We start from the raw sequence: 19,206 nt of genomic DNA, 5'->3' as shown, positions 1-19,206 counted from the left end.
ATTAATTATTCATATTTCCCCATGAGCTGATTCGCTACATATATTATATTATAAAACAATATATTATACAATATTCTTCTCATGAACCTTCAATTGAAAAGCATACATAGAGAGAGAGAACAACACAAGAGTTACAAATTCTGACAATGGATATTTCTTCCCGTTGGCCTGGTAAATCAACAGTAGCTCTGTGGCTGATTACATTTCAACCATGGATATGTGGCATACATAAGAAGTGCAGTCTTCTGCATTTCAATACAGTAACTGTCATCCAAACTGTTGCCACAGTTTACATCAGGTAATACTAACAAAGTGCACTGTTATATTGACAATATGACTAAGCATTTTTACAACCTTGTTTGTGAACAATGATACAAGGACTTTTCATTCTGATGGCACTGATATGTTCATAGACATAAGTACTTGCTTTTGGACCTTGTATGTGTAAACATACCTGGCAATAAAGCTCATTCTGATTCTGATTCTGATACTCTTATTCACTCCTCCAGTGAATATCAATACTGGGCACTGTGAAAGTGAAGCCTAGTGTAGTGTTTCCATGGAAATTCTGAAAGATGCCAAGTTAACTAAACCAAGGACAGTCACTTCTGCACTCGGTCACACTTTTACAGTCGCTTCTGAATAAAAATCGCTTTTCTATTTGTGTGTTCATGTTGGCAAATATGAGCATGCATGTGTGAAAGGGGGGTGGAGAGACAGAAAGTGAGTACGTGAGTCCGAACACAGCATACTCTGGGATTAATTATTCAGCCGTGAACGAGGGATAAAGAGAGAAAAAAGGAGGAGGAGCAAATGTGAAAGAGAGCAGCATGCCACATGAGGACAGTTGTGCCAGTTTGCCATCTCAGGCGATATCTTAATACCCCATGGATGCGCTTTGCTACTTTTATAATGCAGTTATGTATTATTTTTATTGTCTCTGACCCAGATATTTAATCATAAAATTTGAAAATATTTTATAAAATATTAACATTTTAATTATTAACATTTTAAACCATATCACATTAAACCATAATCTAAACGAAGAGTGAAAGAATCACAGACCATTTCAATATTGTTAAAATGCAATAATGCTGTTATGCATTCATTTTATTGTCTCGCATATTTAAGCATAAAATTTGAAAACATATCATAAAATATTGACATTTTAATTACTAACCTTTTAAACCATAACACTGTGAGCCATAGTCCAAACAAAGAGTGAAAGAATCACAAAATATTTCAGTATGTATTGTGTTAAAATGTGAGCAAAGCAAGAAAAATCAAAGTTATTATCACTTGTGAATAAAATATATTTTGTATTGTGTGCCATTTCTATTCAACCCTTTCATTTTTGTCAATTATGCAAAACGTAGGAAAATAGCATGTATGTGTATTTGCAGTAGCAGAAACTGCTAGATATGAAATTTACCTTAGCAAAACAAAAAGGTGACCATTTAAATAAATAAATAAATGCCATTTATCACAGAGTGAATGATGATTTGAGATGTAATGGAAATTACATCTTGCTTTATTATTGGCTTCGTTTTAGGTTCATATCCATCACTGTGGCTCATGCAAGGTAACTGAACCAAGACTTCCTTGTTTGTGCATAGCTGATCATGAAGACATAAAACATTACCTTATAGCTGATAATAGAATCCCATACGAATGATGCAGGCAGTTTCTTATAATTTTCCATAATGCCTCTGATTGTCATTTCTATGTCCTCTGTCATCAATTTTTCCTCCTCAGTTTCCTCTCTGACATTAACATTTTTAAAAGGCATGTTTTGGGTTCAATACAAAAAGCTCTACAGACACATCTGTGACATGATGTTGATTACCACAAACAATAATTTTTATGCACCCTCCAGATTCGCTAATTACTTTTAATGTACTTATGTACACTGAAAGTCAATGGGGCAAGGCACTGTACCAAAATAAAAGTTGAAATACACACTCTTTTGACTTATATTTGTATATAATATATAATAACTCACTAACCATGCAACGTTACATTTAATACCTCATATTTTTCATTTTAAACACACTTGCACCATAGGCTTCCATTGCACTATAAAAGGAATTACTATAAGCTTGAATTTTGTTTGTTCTGTGGTCATCGCCAGTATTGTAGGCTACTTATATTGAACGAGAGTCTGAAGCTGAAACATAATATAATTGTTGAAAAACATAAATGAAAATTAATAATGAAATAAAATATGTTGAAGTACTAAAATAAAAAAAAAAAACTGAAATAAACTAAAGCTAAATAGAATAAAAAAATCGAATAAAAATTACAAAAGTGCAAAATTTAAACTAAAATAAAAAAAGACTAATTATAGACTAAAAATCTATAAAAATCCAAAACTATAAAAGTATATAAATAATACTAAAATAACACTGAACTTTGGACATTCTTTTAACAGACACTGAGACACAGATAAGAGAGTTTTATGTAGCGTTCAAGGTAAGTCTTTTATCTTTGATAGATTGCTTCAGTGGCTTCCTTGCAGATCACGTAGCATTGTTGTCATTAGACCCAGTGACGCTAATAAACCTGTTCCTGATGGGTCAGCTTTGACTGACAGGATTAGAAACCAGCCTTCATGTCCTTACCAGATCTAACAAAAGATCTGACTCAGGGTTTAAGGAGAACCCCGACCCAAATGAACATGGTGCGTCATCGGGATGTGAATTTACACTTTTATTGCATATAATGCATATAGCATGTCACTTTTAGCCGCAAAAAAAAGGACTTAAAGGTCCCCTGAAATGCTTAGAAACATGCAGCGTTACTCTATGTGTTGACGTCATTTTAACTGAAACAGGAAGACAGGGCGGGACATATCAAGCAGCCCCGCCCCTTTTTAAAATAGCCAATAGCGTTCGTTTATATCGCAGCTTGAGCTAGAGCCGTTCAGAGCCGTTGAGCTCCGTAAAGCTGCATTTGACAGGGTATGCCAGCCACAATCTCATCCATATTGCTATAAAATATAGCATTCTGTGTAGAATTCAAATAGCTCCGATACATTTTGTGGTCTGCGCCGACTCGTGCATGTGATCCGCTCCTTGCTATCGTGTCTCTGGACCGAAGCAGAGTGTGTGAAACCTGACTTCTTTTCTTCCTCAATGGAAAGCATATTTACACTGTTTGAATCGTTCCCTGTCCCCTATATAGTGCACTACGTGCCATTCACTGCACAGAAAATACTAATTCCGTGGACAAGTGACCGATTTCAGCCGCGGCTTCAGCGTCTATTTTATAATGTAGGGGGCGGGCGCTTCGGATTCTAGAGAGCATTTGATTGGACAGAAAGTTTGATGAGAAGCTGAAGTACGATGTGACGTCAAAAAAAAATCGTTGAGCCGTTTTGGCAGAAGTGACGAACTGCAAGCTTTGAATGCTTATATCTTCTAAATGCGAATTTTGTCACTGTTTTGGAGCACACTGCCTTATAGATAACCTTAAGACTAACATATTGATACTAACACCCAAAAAACTTTAATTTTGATTTCATGGGGACTTTAAGCACGGTTCTTTTTCTTTTCAAAACCATATATTACATAATTGGCTAATTGATTTACATGATTAAGTAAATGAGAAACCGTGGGAGTAGATCCATAGAGTTGCGTGTGTAGCCTAGTTGCCAGCCATGCTAAATCACCACACTGAACTAATCCCAGAGAATTACAGCTCTATTTAAAGACACAGAGCTTAGTGTCAAATCAGCCAGTAGAACAGCTATATGTTTATTTCAGCTGTGCCAGACAGAAAAAGGTTTCTAAGAGCTTGAGAGACAAATAACATGTGTGAAGCCACCATAACCACATGCTAAAATGCTAAAACACTTAGCTAGTCATCATTTAGTGGTCTTTGTGGCTAAATGCAAATTACATATGAAAAGCAACTACATTTTTCACCCCACAATGCTTTAAGGGGCATTTACACAACACTGTTTTCAACTAAAAATGGAAAACTTTTGAAGTGTTTTGGATGTTCATATACAGAACAACAGTGGTCCTGGCATTTTGGCATATGAAATAAGACATTTATTGACTCTATCAAGCTATTTTTACCATGAAGACCTGATTTTTTTAGGTTTTACGAGCATTCAAGAGACATTTAAACAATGATAAACAAACAACCGTATAATAGATGGATAAGCTATAGAGTTTTAGCTATACCTTCCCTCTCTGTCTCTCTACCACTGGCCAACTGAATCTTACACGTGACATTATGAAACCAAAATATCCAAAACTACCTCACAGAAACTTCATAATGTCTGTCTGACTTCATAATTTCGCTCTGAGCAGATTTGGATAAACGAGCATAAATTATCCAATGATCTAACAAGCATAAGTTGCCAAAGTGATCAGACTCATCTTTGTTTTCTTGCCCATTGCACATCTATGTCAGCTCTGCCCACTATGTGGTTTCATTATTATTATCATGAACCTGATCCAGCTTCCTTCAGCCACAGTCTGCAGTGTGTCAGAAAACAGTACAAGAAAATAAATGTATTGCACAATTAGTGAAAAACAAAACTTCAAAAAGAAAGAAACTCAAACTTTCCAACGTACACATTTTAAAGTAAGATTAAACGAGATTTTGAAAGCTTGCCGTTGAAGTCATGCGACTGTGGTGGTGTTTGTGTACAGCCAAACTTCAGCCTTTTACTTCTGGTGATGGTATTTAGGCCTTTATAAAAGTTCATCTATGAAGATTATCATGATGGACAAAGGGTGTAAGAATCATACACTTTTGTTGGTCACAGAGCTTATTTTCTGCAACAACCCAAAAGCCAATGAATATATAGTGCCTCATCCATCGGAGTCAATCGTAGGTGCACTGGATAAAATTACAAAACAAACTAGAAGATATAATTCCCTCAGACTACGCCAGTTTACATAATCACAAAAGTTTTGATCAACATTTCAGATAATTAACCTTTCTCAGGCATACAAAAAAAAACCATGCAAAGTGCAGGCACATTTGAGAACACATCATGGAGTGAGTTAGTAATAATGATCACCACGCCTCCAATTATGAAAAAAAAAAAAGGAATGAAAAAGAATCTAAATCCCAAATATAACACAAATCCTGGAAAACCACTATTATTTTAAACGTGCCACATTCCACAATCACGAGTTGCTTTACAGATGTTATAGATGTTTCCACAACCAATGGAAACAGCTGGTGGGACAATTTCCATACCGTGCAGGATTAGCCAAGCCAACTCTATCCATCTGCACATGAATAACTGGGGGCGTTGGGTTCATCTCATGTGATAAGCTGTAACATTGATGGCCTGATTGACTTCATGCTGATCTGATTGCAGTGAGCCGATGTGTGTCCCGCATCCCTTTAGCCTGAAGCTCACACTCAACATTGAGCTATAAATAACCATTAGAGCTCGCTGATAACAGTCACATACACTCCTGAACCACACTGTTATTTACTACATGGTCATTTTAAATGAAGGGGTATAATTAAATGTGTTATTTTAGGATTTTAGATCATTTAGTTTGAAAAGGTTTGTGCTGATTGCAAGATATCACATTTAAAAATGTCCCATTTTTTTCAAAATTGAGCTTGAAGATGATTATTACTGACATTTAGTGAAATAGAGAGAACTGTACCTCTGTATGAACCACGTGATCAAAAATCAATGACGTTGCTCCAGTAATTACGATGACTGAAAAATGAAACCATTTATTTAAAAGGAGGAAAATCTCACAACATAACATAGTTGAAATTAAAGTACAGAAACTATTTTTTTTTTTTTTTACAAAACAACGGTCAAAAATCTAAATGAAATGCCACCACAACCACAAGTAAATCATATAAGCAGACACGTAGAATCCCACACACTGCTATAGCTTGTGAATCACATTTTAATACAATGTTTCAGTCATGCAGTCTTCGTCAGGTAAAACATATATATATATATATATATATATATATACACATACATATATACTGTATATATATAATGAATAAATAAATAATAGTGTGTGAAAAATAGAATGATTCAACTGCATATTCTATCCACAAAGCTATCACATTTAAATTTTTCTTTCGGTTGCTTATAAAAACATTTATTTAAAAGGAGGAAAATTTCATAACAGGGTTGAAAGACTTTTTTTCTGAAATAGTTTTTTTTAATGTAGGCAATAAAAGCATATTTTGAGTTTTAAATAGAGTAAAATTTATATTTTTTTAATGTAAAATATGTGCGCACACACACATATAAATAAATAATTAAACATATACAAAGATTTAAACATTTTTAAAACATATTGCTCTCCTGTTGCAGGGAACTGTTGGCATGTGACGGATGCAATGTGACTAGCATTTCATGTAAATTGCATCACTTCACAATCATTTGAATGGTAAATGAAAGGTTTGACTGGTTATACAACAATTTTCCACTGAAGGCAATAGTTAATATCTGTTCCAACAGGTAAGCAAAGCAAAGAGTCCAGAGGGCCATAAAACACAGATAGAGCTCATTAGAAATGAGGCGGATGTGGTTGCGGGTGAAATGGATGAGGAGTGATACTGCTGCGTGACTAAAGAAAAACAGCAAACTGACCGAAAGCTGCAGGATGCTCAGTAGGATGGGAAACGCTCGCCCTATATTTGACCATTTATGGATAAATTGCAAGAAAAGGAAATGCAGCTCTGTGAAAGCAAATAAACACCCAACAAATCCTCTTTTAGACTGTTTATTGATTCAGTAAATGCATATAAATGATTCACTTTCTTCAGAATGAGACCATTATTAGACTAGTACGTCTAGTACAAATAAATAAATATTATTTTAACAAAAAAGGAAAGATATTACAAAATGAGGTTCAAGTATCAGAAGCAAACGAATGAATTACCGTTAAGAGCCAATATACAACATTACAATTAAGTCGTGTGATAAACAGAAGATTTGAAGAGTTCAAATTTAACTCCATTTCTACAAAAATCTCGTAAAAATTCTAATTGTAAACATTTGGTTTACAAGGGTAAATCTGTACATACAATATCAAATACTAGTTAAATCTCTTCAGGCTGTGACATGCTAACAAAACTGAAACTGATAAAAGTACAATTAAATCCAAATGTCATTTTGATTTTTCAATATAATTCTCATATTAGAATGTAAAAAAGCAGCTCTGGCCTGATAGCTCAAGCACTAGGCACTCTAGGGAATTAATAAATGAACAGTATAAAAATGTATCTGATATCAGTCACGCCACAAAATACATTCAATATAAACAACAAATATAGACACTGCTTCACTTTGTCCCATCCAAACACACATAAAACACCCTGTTTTTATAACCTTGCGCATCGACCTTGTCATCAGGTCATAAAAACACACACAAAAAACAAATCCATATCCATAACACAAATCATCTGAAACCGCAGTGGACAACATGAGAACTTTTAAACAGCTTTCAAAACTGCCAGCAGCATTACAAATGGTAAGATTCATTATTGCCCTCAGAAATTAAGACAAATAAATGCAAATGATCTAAATGTGCAATTTATTATTTGCAGCATATGTTTGAAAGTGAGTGTAGAAAAGCCATGAATCAGCCCGAGTGATCTTTGGTCTGTTTTAGCATCGTCCTTCGAAGTTCAGCGCATATTCTTAACATCAGTGTTAAAAAAAACTGGCTGAGACCAAAATAAAAACATATACAAGTAGTATCCTGTTACGTAAACTGGGAATAGTGTCCAAAAATGTGGGGGTGGTTGACAACAATCCCTGCAACTGGGCTCCGATTTTCCCTTCATACCCAAAAAACACACATAGAAATCACTAAACTCCATACTAGCACAAACCACACGATACGCACATTAATTACAAGTTCATGAAGGACTAATAGAAAAACCCACAGCTGCACTCAGTGTCCATTTTTGGGAGCTGGACACACACACACACACCATCTCTGGGAGGAAAAGAGGAAGCAGCTTGGCAGGAAACTCTTCCGCGCTGAGTAAAGCAACACAGCCTTAAAATCTCACAGGCAGAGCTGAGGGGGTTCATGGCACTCTATGGAGCATTTCTTCAGGTTCTGTGCAAAAAGAATGTAGATCGTTTGGTTAATTACTGAACAGTCGGTCTTACTCAACAAGCTAGCTGCTAGCTCACAGCAATTAGCATAACACAAAACCGTTATGATTGTTATTGTTTAAATCTACATGGAATCTGCACTCAAAACGGGAATATGTCCAAAGAATTCGAACAATGAACGCAAACACTACAGATTCTGCATGCTTTGCTGGTGTACTTATTGAATAATTTGGCTAAAAATGTTCAACTAATAATAACCATGTTTACACCTGGTATTCTGTTATTAGCATCTGTTTCAGGTAGCTAGTAAGCACTAAATAAAACTGTAAATACGAGATGTTAATACCAGGTGTAAACAGGGCCCAAAAGTTTAATTTTACCTCCATTTAACACATTTTACAAGATTTAAATCGATTCGATTTTATCCTAAAATCACTATAGAAAATGTTTGCAGTCTGCAAATTCTGCCCCGAACCCTGAAGCGTCCCATTATCGACCGTTTGCTATACTATTTAGCTACTCTACCACATTAGTTTCTACGACCGTTACCTCTGAAACAGCAGCACTGACACCACTTGTAGGTAATGTAAAAAAGTGCGTCTTTAAGCATGTAAAAAATGAGTGAGAGACAGACAGTGATCATTTACAGAACAAATGAGAAAGTGGCTATCTAGATATAAATGAAGATACGAACATAAAGTGTAGTGTCACTACAGTACTTGATTATATCTTCAATAATACCACCTTTAAAGGGCCCATATTGTAACATTATAACATTTAATCAGTTGTAATTTTGTTTTACGTGACCATTTTCTACCCTTTCTCTAAAACAAACAAGCTTGCTGCTGTACCTTTAAGACTTCTATATGCAAATAAGGTTGTCATGATTGGCTAAACTTTATGTACTGGCATGGTTCACAATAACATTCACCAGGGCAGGTCAAGTTACAAAATACTTCATAAGTAATGTTATGTAAATGCAGGTGGTTTTATGTTAATGAGCTCATTGCTGTGACATCATAATTATGAAGACGTCTGATTGGTTAGTTTTAATAAATCACCAAGTGACAGATACACACCAAGATAGAATTTGAGTTTGATTGGACGTCAACAACCAAAAGATATGAGCAACATTTTCTTGTTGAATTAAAATCCGATAAGGATGTGATGGTCAAGTCGGGTACAATTATTTGAAGAAGATAAGGAAGAAACAGAAATAGGAAATACTTACAGACAAGCTTCACTAAGCCAGTGCTGTAGTACATAAAGTGGAATGAGGAAGGATAAATGGAAGGAAACAGAAAGAGAATGTGAAAAGGCGAAGCATGAAATGATTAGTATGTCACTACAGGGTTATGGAGTGAAGATATGACACAGTAACGGTGGCTCACCTGTGTGGACAGAGTGAGAGTGGTGTGTGAAGTTGAACACAGGGTCAGTTGGGTGGGCGTCACCTCTCTGACGATCGTGTCATCCAGACCCTCGATGCGGGGCTTCTTATTGGGTTCAGGGCTGGTGAGAGGGGTCACGCTGTTTCTCCTGATCAGAGTGCTCGGGCCTCTCTTCACCTCCTAGAGAGAGAAGATAGAACAAGCGATTAGAAGCTGAAATGGTACAGCGTTTTGTGTGTACTGTGTATGCGCTTGTGCTTACCTCTGGTCTGTCTCTATGTGTGTTCACTGCCTCCACATTCAGAGAGATGGATTCAACTTTGCACCCTTTAAAAAAACAACAACACACAATTAGTTTGTGTTATACAAAATAATTCAGATTAGATATTATCAGAGATAATAAACTTACCATAAGCCACCGGGGTCAGCTTCAGTACTGTGTGGAGTGGACACTTCAGGTACGGCATCTCATCTGCCGACAGGAAATGAAAGGTTAGTATGATTGCACTGCAAATAAGGACGGAAAAGTGTGCGGATGCAGATGAGGGGTCATTTACTTACTAAGTAATAGTGAACAGCGTTCCCTAATCTAAAGTGTTACCTACTCTTTTTTTTTTAAGTATGCTAAAATGTACTTCTTTGTCACAAGGGGACACAAGGGGTTGTTCCTCACATAAACTCACTAGCTTATGGCTTCAGAAGTCATATGGACTATTTTTGGAGCTCAAGTGGAACTTTCTCTTCAATTTGTGTGGAAAAGTGAACATGGGACATCCTGCTAAACTTCTCCTATTGTTTTCCATAGAAGAATGAAACTCATAAGAGTTTAAAATGACTTGAGGGTGAGTAAATGATGATATGAAGTTTCATTTAAGAATCTCACCTGCACTTTTGTCCAAGAAGTAGGCTAATAGGCAGCGCATCACAGCCTGGTGACAAACGACAAGAACATTTTCCTGTCGTTCCAGTTCCATGATCACAGGTTCCACCCGCTGAACTAAATCCTGATATGACTGGAGAAAGACAGAAGCATTTAATTAAGGATACTTTCTTATACTTGGTCTGTTTCGTCTGTTTGTACCTCTCCGGAGGGGTAGCGGTAGTAGTATTTGTCTTGATCTCTGAGAGCAAACTCGTCTGGAAACCTCTCCCTCACTTCTTCATAGGTCATCTCCTCACACACACCCTATAGACAACATACAAACAATTTAAGGAGATTGAAATGGAGTAGCATTGCAAAAAAAACAAACCAGAGAAGCATGCACTTACGCCATCAATCTCATTCAGGGCTTTCCACTGTTCATACGGCACATTGAGGGCCTCGGCGGTTTGGATACTACGGCGCATCTGGCTTGTCCAAACCTTCAAGTCCTTCAAGTTCTGCTCTTCTACAAATTTAGCAAGAGCTCCTGCAAACTACAGAGCGGGACGGTTTGTTATTCTGGAGAGTTTGGACAAATTGGACACATGGGTAATTTAGTACTCTTGGCTAGCACACGGTTTCAAATTTGACAAATACCGTCCTTGGCACCAAATTGAGCTTACTGGCAACGACATGCCTGTTTATGACGGCTTGCAAAGGTATAAGTCAGTTTAAGAGGAGTCAAGAACTATTCAAAAGTAATTACCCAACCTTACAAGTCGAACCTCCTGCATTCTTTTCCAAGATTTATGAGCATAGTACCTTTCGTCCACATGTAGACAGTCCAGAGTCTCCGCCCAGTCGGCCCTGCAGGTTGTGTTGGCTCTCGCCATGGCGACACAAATAAATAGACCGCGGCTGCACATGGATGTTCATCAGGTAGTAGACGATCCGACTCTGGATGTGGTCTTGAATGCGGTTCACCAGGAATCTGCGACCCACGTCGATCACTTTGATGAAGGACAAATTTCTGAGAGGAAAAACAAGGAAATGCGGTTAATCTTGTGATATTAAAGAGAAGTCAGTGACGAAGAAAGTGTGTGTGTGTGTGTATTGCTAGCGTACTTGTCATATTGGTCAGGGTCAAGCGGCTGATAGTTCATTCTGTAACATTCAATTCTTTTCTTAAAGTCCTCCATGGCATCCGTCTTGTTGCAATCTTGATAGTCAGGACTTGACACCTTAACTTCCTGTTTAGGCATTCATGTAATGTTTAGAGGTTTTCCACACTTTATTGCCAGTAATTTAGCAGTCATTGTGCAAAAAAGTATATACGTTATATATAAAGTTTGAAACTCTTAATCATGCAACTTACCAAGATATTACAGGCGATTACATTTGGGTCGTCACAAACAGACTCAATGAAGAAAATCTGCAAAAGTACATTTGTATTAGTGGTCTTCATCCCTGTAATTGTCATCAAAAGCAATCTTCAAGAGAATATAACTGACCTTGAAGCCATTTACTGCACCAAACTCCAGGATCATATCTCGCCGCTCTCTGGTTGTGTTTGTAGCATCAAAAACCTGTGGAAAGACACAGCGGTGAGGATCTGCTCTTCTCAGCCTAGCTAGCTGTTTATACATCTACAGAAGATACTTACAGCCACCTGACCTTCCTCTTCGGTGAGGTAAGTCTTGACATCTCTCAGAGCGGCCAAGGCACATTGCCTGAGGACAAAACAAAAAGATTAATTACTCCATACATCTACATAAACGAGTTGAAGAATTCATTTTCATATTATAGCATTGTGTAGTTCAGGCACGCAACTCACTGTCGGATTTTTACGGCATCCTCATTGTCCGATTTGAAGAAATCGTAAGTGCTGTAGTGTTTCACTGCCTCTCGACGATACTCGCCAACATTAAAGACTAGAAATACACATATTCACAATTAAGAATTCCTGCAAAATGTTACTATTGTGTATAGGTGAAATTCATAAAGCTAAAACATTATAGTAAAATAAAAATAAATTATGTAGTTTATATATTTAAATGTAGTTTATGTAATATATATATATATATATATATATGCTTGATTTTGTACCTTTTGTGGGAATACCAATCCAATTGAGGTAGCGTGTGAGTTTCCTTGAAATGTAGGTTTTGCCCCGAGCAGGAAGCCCTACCATCACTATCACCGTTGGGGGGTTTGCCAGGTGGGGGCCTGCATGTGCTGAAATAAAAGATGAAAATAAAATACCTGATCACATTTTGCTAAACAAATGTGTATGAACAGAATCACAACTTGCCATTCGCCTATATTTTAGGGGTTTTCAAGGGAAATGGACACATTTTTTTTTCTTTCAGTTTCCCTCACTCCACATGATGTCACGTGTTAGCGACCCTCCCCGCCAGCCAATCAGACAGCCAGCCATGGGCCAGGTCATGTGCACACAGATGCACTTTCAAAACTAAACATTTACTACACTTAAACACACATGCACACATTCCACGCCGCCAGCAGCGAGACGTTAGCCGGGTCAGACGCAGATAAGTCTCATTTTCTCGTACACACACAGACACATAAATCCTCAAAGTAGTACATGTTTCTGTGCATGTCTGAACTTTCATGGGAATTGCCAACAAATTATATGTATTTATGCAGTTGTGCATTAGGCTAGGATTCAGAGTTTTGTATATTCTGATTGAGTTTTATTTCATCAAGTTATTTGCCGGTTAGAGTAATCCCTATCAGAGAGAGAGAGAGAGAGAGAGAAAGTACACAGCAGTTTTTCTCAATGAATTACAGACGTCCATTGGCAGGTGGCCATGCGAATGGGCAATGTGAACCAGCGCAGTCAGGGTTAATCCTTAAGAAGATCCTTAAGAAGATCCCTAACGGAAACACACAACCTCAAACTCCGCTCAATCAGCAGACACAGACAATGATCTTATTAGACTTTTACTGGCTATCAACGTACAATGACCAGACAGAATCTTATGGAGAACATGTCACCCCAAAATTAAAAGAAAATTATATTTTTATATATATATATATATTTACATTTTTATGCATAAAGGAAATTATGTTTAATTTTTGGGACATTAACATGTTAGACATTGTGAATCTTACTGTTATTTTAGAGGAGGACATTTAGAATTTTGCAATACTGCAATAAAAAAAAAAAAAACACTATCCTGGATACAATTATTTTACTGTATTAATGTAAATAAAATGTATCATTGCATAAATGATTACAATTATATTATGTTTATTTAGATTAAAGTTTTATGGTCTGCTGATTTATTTTTTTGCAATTGTTCTGTCTTTCGTGACACATACATCGACACTCCTTTCTAACTTACCAAATATGAGCACTTCTGTATAGGCTATTTATCATTTATTGCAGTAACTTATGCCTTCATTATAATCACAGTGAACAACATGAGGGGCAGAGTGATATCCCAGACGCAGCAGATATTATAATGCATCGCTTGTGATGAGTAATTCCTATGCATCCTCTAGCATCACGCTCACGCCAATTGTAGGTAAATTCGACCAATCAGAGCCCAGCATGATTGGACAACCTCTCCGTCAAATCCCTATTCAGTGTTCTTCAATGCCTTGGCGCCGCCAGCGTGCCAATGAGTTCGAAAGTCTTTACAAAGGCGATGCGCGTGGGTTTCCATGACAACAGGATCACTTGAGACAGCGCTCTTACACTCTTTAGCCGGCTATTTCAGAATGTTAAAGGGTGCTTTAATTCTGTAGTCATGGCTACCGATGACCATCACCTTAAACTTCAGATGTAAATACGCTTTAATGTTAATAATAATAATATATGTGCTCACCATTCTTTAAAATGAAATAAAAATGTAAATATGTAATCACTTACATGTGCGGGGCATTGAAGGTTTGCCATCCTTAGAGGGAATCCAGATTTTTTGGATCCTGTTTTGGGTTAGTTCCCTTGGCATTCCTTTTAGATTGGGAAATGTCAGCTAAATAAACTGCGGCACGTTACACACACCGGCTTCGGAAATTCCAAGACTGTTTGCGAACACAACCGAAAAACCAAGAATTAAGAGTCTCTTCTTTGTAAGTCGTCTTCTTTAAAAGCTGTTTGAAGATTATAATTTTATAATAATATAAATTTGAAGACCACCTCGCTCGCTCTGCTTCCCGGTAATCTCTCGCATCACGTCCCTCGTCTTCCGAGCTTTAAATACGGAACCGGCAGCACGAGGCTGTGACGCAAGTATAGAAGGCGTGTCTGCCGGCGAGAGCGTTCACACGCGCCACCTTGCGGGGAAACGCAAAACATGCTTAAAATGAAAAAAATCAATAAACCCACAACTGTGGTGTTTACACTTTACATCCATGCGTTTTAATAATAGACTATTTATTATTATTATTTTGATGTTTAGTTGTATTTCTAAATGCTAATTATATGCACAAAATGATAAAAGGGATTGTAAGGTAGCGCACTCAAGAGCATTAAAGATGCAGGTCACGCGTCGAGTGGGCATCCCCACATGCCTACGTGCGGGGAGTCACTACATCAATCCATCAATCTTCATAAACCCGTGGAAAAAATAGCCAGCATCTTCAAGCTTGCTGAATTACTGGCTTCTTGTTTTTAAAATGATTATTTCCTGCCATAAAAGTAATGAATGTAACGGTCAACTCTTAGGGTAAATGTAAAATAATATGGTAGTCCGTTTTATTTCCATATCTGTAAAAAGGTTGTTAATTTTTTTTTTTAACTGATGAATCGGCAGTTAAATGAAACTAAATGTGTATGTGATTTCAAGAATTCATTTATATAACGTTTACCAAAACCAGTGATTTGAAAGAAATTGTTACTGGGGTTTATTTAACAAAAATGTTAAAAACAAATCAATTAATTACTTAAAAAAATAAAATAAAATAAAAAGATCTTCCGAAATATTTCGAACTTCTAGTCTAATGAAAATTCAACATTTTGGAACATTATAGAAAAGGCAACTTCGCTGAATTTAACGTTACGATATATAGCCTATAGGCTACAATAGGCTTTTTAGTGTTTATTTCTTCGCCCTTTTTTGTTTATTTTGTCCTTTTTCATTTTATTTCATTGTTTAATTTGAATATAAATTAGCTATACCGAGTAAAACAGTGAAACAATGAAGGAATAGGTGCATTTAATAATTTGTTAAGCCTTTGTTGGTTTTGAGGTCTGCAGTGAAATGCCGAGTGCTTGGGTGACTCTCACATCTGCACGTACAGGATGAAAACCACTCTACCAACCTCACATCTTCTCGGTCCAGAAAATATTACACGCATCGTTAAACGGAAACTGACTTTTTTTTGTCTAGTTCTTGCGTGGCAGCTCTTCAGAACACTTTCCGACCAATATTTCAGAAGGCATCTGAAGGTTTTAGTATCAGAAAACAAATCCTTCTATTCATCCCTTCTCACACAGACACGCGACACCCAGAGAAAGCAAGTTAATTGCGAGTCATATGAGAACAGTTTTGTTTTTCCCAAGCTTCATGTCACTTTCTCGTGATTCCAGGTATCACTTTCCCACTCTTTCATTTGTTAATGCACAGTGAACCTGTTTCCCGTCGGCTGCCGCGCTGACCCAGTCCCAGAAAGCTGTCTGGCTGAGCTCAAGTTTTTTTTCTCAACGTTTTTTTCTTTTTTTAGTTGGCTGATATTTGCGGGACCACACGCGGTCGACTTAATTCGCCTAGCAGTGTTTTTAACTTCAAACTAATTCAACTTGCGATTTTCATTAAGAAACAGGTTATAATTTAACACTAAAGCCCCCAAATTATATCTGGAGGCTTGGAGGTGGGCTCTTTTAACTTGGAACAGTTATCAAGCACCTAAAGCCACCCGTATCACCCTATAAATCACATAGCAACGCTCGAACAACCACTCCAAACACCTTTGCAACTGCAACGCAAATTTGTCGCAATGTCGCAAATTCTTATGACTTTTTTCCTTGAGGGCTAGGGATGGATTTTCGCTTTTTTAATAAAAATCATAAATTTCCATATTAATCACATCATACAAATTTGTGCACAACTGCAAACAGTTGTTTTCTCATGAGACTGGGTTGAACAAGCACTCCGAACACCTTACACTCTAAAAAATGCTGGGTTAAATATATAAAAAAATTGTATTTAACCCAGCATTTTTTAGAGTGTATTTTCAAGTTTCATTCGAAAAATAGAAAACTCTACGAAATCTCAAACCGGTTTTAGGACAGAAATCTCAATTTATTCAGGAAACAGTCTAATGGGCACACACTCTCAGACCGCTCCATGCAGGAGATTATACTGGGATTTGGGTTACTGGTAACGTCAATGCACTCTAAAAAATGCTGGGTTAAATACAACCCAGCGCTGGGTAAAATAGGGACAAACCCAGCAATTGGGCTGTTTTGACCCAGCGGTTGGGTTAAATGTTTAACCCAACCTTCTGGGTAGTAACCCAACCGCTGGGTCAAAACAACCCAATTGCTGGGTTTGTCCCTATTTTACCCAGCACTGGGTTGTATTTAACCCAGCATTTTTTAGAGTGTGGCTTTTCAGTGAAGTGCACTGCTAGATCTGTTATTTAACGTGCTTACAAAACACACATTGTAGAACATGCTTCCAGTGAAAGATGTGGAAATATAGATTGCTTCATGCATCTGAACAAGGACAAACAAACACCTACAATAGGAAATAAGACTCTAGAGTAAACACTAAACAGTACACAGGGTTGTTGTGATACACACTGTTACCGTAAAGTGTTGACTGACTCGCTATAGTAAAAATAAATGAGCAGAGTGAGAAAGGCAAGTGATCCTGAAGTTGTCCCTGAAGCTGGTGCACTCTGCACAGGGATAAGATGTCAAAACCAGGAATAGACCAGAGAGAACACAAAACACACACACACACACACACACACACACACACACACACACACAGTGAAGTGTACATACAAACACACACTTTTTAATGTTCTGAGCTAGTGAGTAATGAATGGACCTTTTATTAAAGGAAGGAATCGGTTTCTTACTGAACTTTTGAGATATATTTTAGAGAAATTGTACATTGTGATACTACATTAACTTATAGTTTGGTGGATATTAATGCAAGCTGTATCCTTCAGGTGTTTTTTTATGGAACTACCCAGCCGTTACTGTAAGGCCGTTAAAATAGAGTCATTGATCACAAATTAATTTCACAAGTTAAAGTGTAGGGAGTCATTTCCGATAAACACTGTCCTGATGTACTGTTTACTGTAAATGAAACTGGCAACCCGACCCCTCTCCTCTCACAACACACGTACAAGCAGTCAGAGCAATTCAAAAACAAACAGCAACTAAACTAGTACACCTCCCTAACGTAGGTAACTGTCACACATCTGTTGTCAGATGTATAAAGGCGAGACTCAAGTCTTAATCAAAGGGATAGTTCACCCACAATTTACTCACCCTCGTGTCGTTCCAAAAGTTTATGACTTTATTTCATCTGTGGAACACAAAAGACATTGTTTAAAGAACTGCTTTGTCCATACAATGAAAGTAAATGGGGTCCAAAACAAACCAAACCAATTATTACTTTCCAACTGAAGAAAGATCTGCATACAAGTTTGGGACACAATGTGGGTGAACTTATCCATTTAAATTAGGCCTTTTAAAGAACATCCAAAAGTGGGCAAACCTAAAAATAAACCACCGAATCTAAAATAGTATATCATAAAACTGCATAAACCCCCACAACTGTAAATATCTCCTTCCTCTACGATTATTTCCCCACACACATATGCTAGGATGAGTTGAGAAATCGTGATATACAGAAAACAGAACTCATGTAGAGTATGATTGGCACAGACTCTTTTATCTGCAGACTATGAATCCGTTCAGTCGGAGGATATCAAACATGTTTGAGATTTTGAGCTGATTAGAACACATTATTAATCTTCTAGCAACGAGGCGCACATTTCTATGCGAGTTTGTTGTGTTCAGAATGACCTGAAAGTCTGGTAGATTGTGAATCTTAGTCGTTTAGTGTAATGTCCAGGTTTTTTTTCTGTAACCATTTACAAAGGCGGCAAGTTTATGATGCCTATAGTTTTAAAAATCTGTTCAGAGCCTTAAAGGGTTAGTTCACCCAAAAATGAAAATCCATGCGTTTTTGTAAGAAAAATATCCATATTTCAAATGTAATAAACACTTTTCTCTCACTTCCGTTATCTATCATACACGGATCCGTTCCGGCGGAAGGCGTATGACATATGCGTAGCGCGCGCACCTCTGAGGTATGCTAGTTTGTTTATATAAATATATATATATATATATATATATAACATTTATATAAATAAAAAAAATCTTTTTTTTTGTTGTTCTAGCTTATTTTAATGCTTGATTTTTCTTGTTTTAAATAATTTTAAGTCATCTTAACATTTGATGTTTGTAGAAGTTTGCTAAGGCCCCCTAGTGGGCCCTGATTGAGAACCACTGCTCTACAGTACATATGGCTCAAGTCCCTCCTACATTTGAAGTCTTTAGGATTTTTCCAACATAATTTAATGGCAATTCGTAACTATTTTTTTGCTAATTCATATTAATTCGTATATTCATTTGTACACTCATTTGTGTGTTTTCAAACAATCTGCTCTCACCCTGCTGAGGTAGGCTTAGTGGTGGAGCTTCTTACTTTTTTTATATAAATCTGATATTTTCACATAAAAAAAAAATTCGTAAGCTCTAGTTGGATTTTTGAACTTTTTATTATGTGCCAGTCTAACTGCTCAGAAATAGTATATCTTGCTTCAACAAGCTGCACGATTTAAAGGTGACATATCATGAAAATCTGACTTTTCCAGGT

General features: G+C 36.9%; 1 protein-coding gene across 3 annotated transcripts; it reads right to left on the bottom strand.

Moving 5' to 3' along the window:
• Nucleotides 1–7,352: 7,352 nt before the first annotated feature.
• Nucleotides 7,353–14,544, bottom strand: LOC107663448 (6-phosphofructo-2-kinase/fructose-2,6-bisphosphatase 3-like). 3 transcript variants are annotated; one of them, XM_016453689.1, is made up of 17 exons: nucleotides 14,232–14,544; nucleotides 12,440–12,568; nucleotides 12,168–12,264; nucleotides 11,997–12,063; nucleotides 11,845–11,919; nucleotides 11,709–11,765; nucleotides 11,459–11,583; nucleotides 11,156–11,363; nucleotides 10,741–10,887; nucleotides 10,553–10,657; nucleotides 10,355–10,484; nucleotides 9,881–9,943; nucleotides 9,734–9,798; nucleotides 9,472–9,651; nucleotides 9,312–9,334; nucleotides 8,630–8,680; nucleotides 7,353–8,081 (listed from the first exon to the last, which is right to left on the bottom strand). In XM_016453689.1, the coding sequence occupies exons 1-17, from the start codon at nucleotides 14,311–14,313 to the stop codon at nucleotides 8,075–8,077; spliced, it is 1,611 nt and encodes a 536-aa protein (XP_016309175.1). In that variant the 5' UTR covers nucleotides 14,314–14,544; the 3' UTR covers nucleotides 7,353–8,074. The 3 variants fall into 3 exon arrangements, with proteins under 3 accessions (XP_016309175.1, XP_016309179.1, XP_016309176.1); XM_016453693.1 differs by lacking the exon at nucleotides 8,630–8,680 and having other exon boundaries at nucleotides 14,232–14,543; XM_016453690.1 differs by lacking the exons at nucleotides 8,630–8,680; nucleotides 9,312–9,334 and having other exon boundaries at nucleotides 14,232–14,543.
• Between the last annotated feature and the right edge of the window lie 4,662 nt (nucleotides 14,545–19,206).

The sequence above is a fragment of the Sinocyclocheilus anshuiensis genome, unplaced genomic scaffold (assembly GCF_001515605.1).
Source record: "Sinocyclocheilus anshuiensis isolate Anshui unplaced genomic scaffold, SAMN03320099.WGS_v1.1 scaffold4535, whole genome shotgun sequence".
Classification (NCBI taxonomy): Eukaryota; Metazoa; Chordata; class Actinopteri; order Cypriniformes; family Cyprinidae; genus Sinocyclocheilus; species Sinocyclocheilus anshuiensis.
Note: the sequence above shows the minus strand (reverse complement) of the source record. Positions and strands in the feature narration are given on the sequence as shown.

Bases quoted from the DNA above. Each gene is read 5' to 3' on its own strand.
- LOC107663448 (XM_016453689.1), bottom strand. From the start codon at position 14,313: ATGCCAAGGGAACTAACCCAAAACAGGATCCAAAAAATCTGGATTCCC. The intron at 12,265-12,439 runs GTACAAAATCAA...GTGTATTTCTAG, and splicing joins GATTGGTATTCCCACAAAAG to TCTTTAATGTTGGCGAGTAT. The intron at 11,920-11,996 runs GTAAGTATCTTC...GTCTTTCCACAG, and splicing joins AAGAGGAAGGTCAGGTGGCT to GTTTTTGATGCTACAAACAC.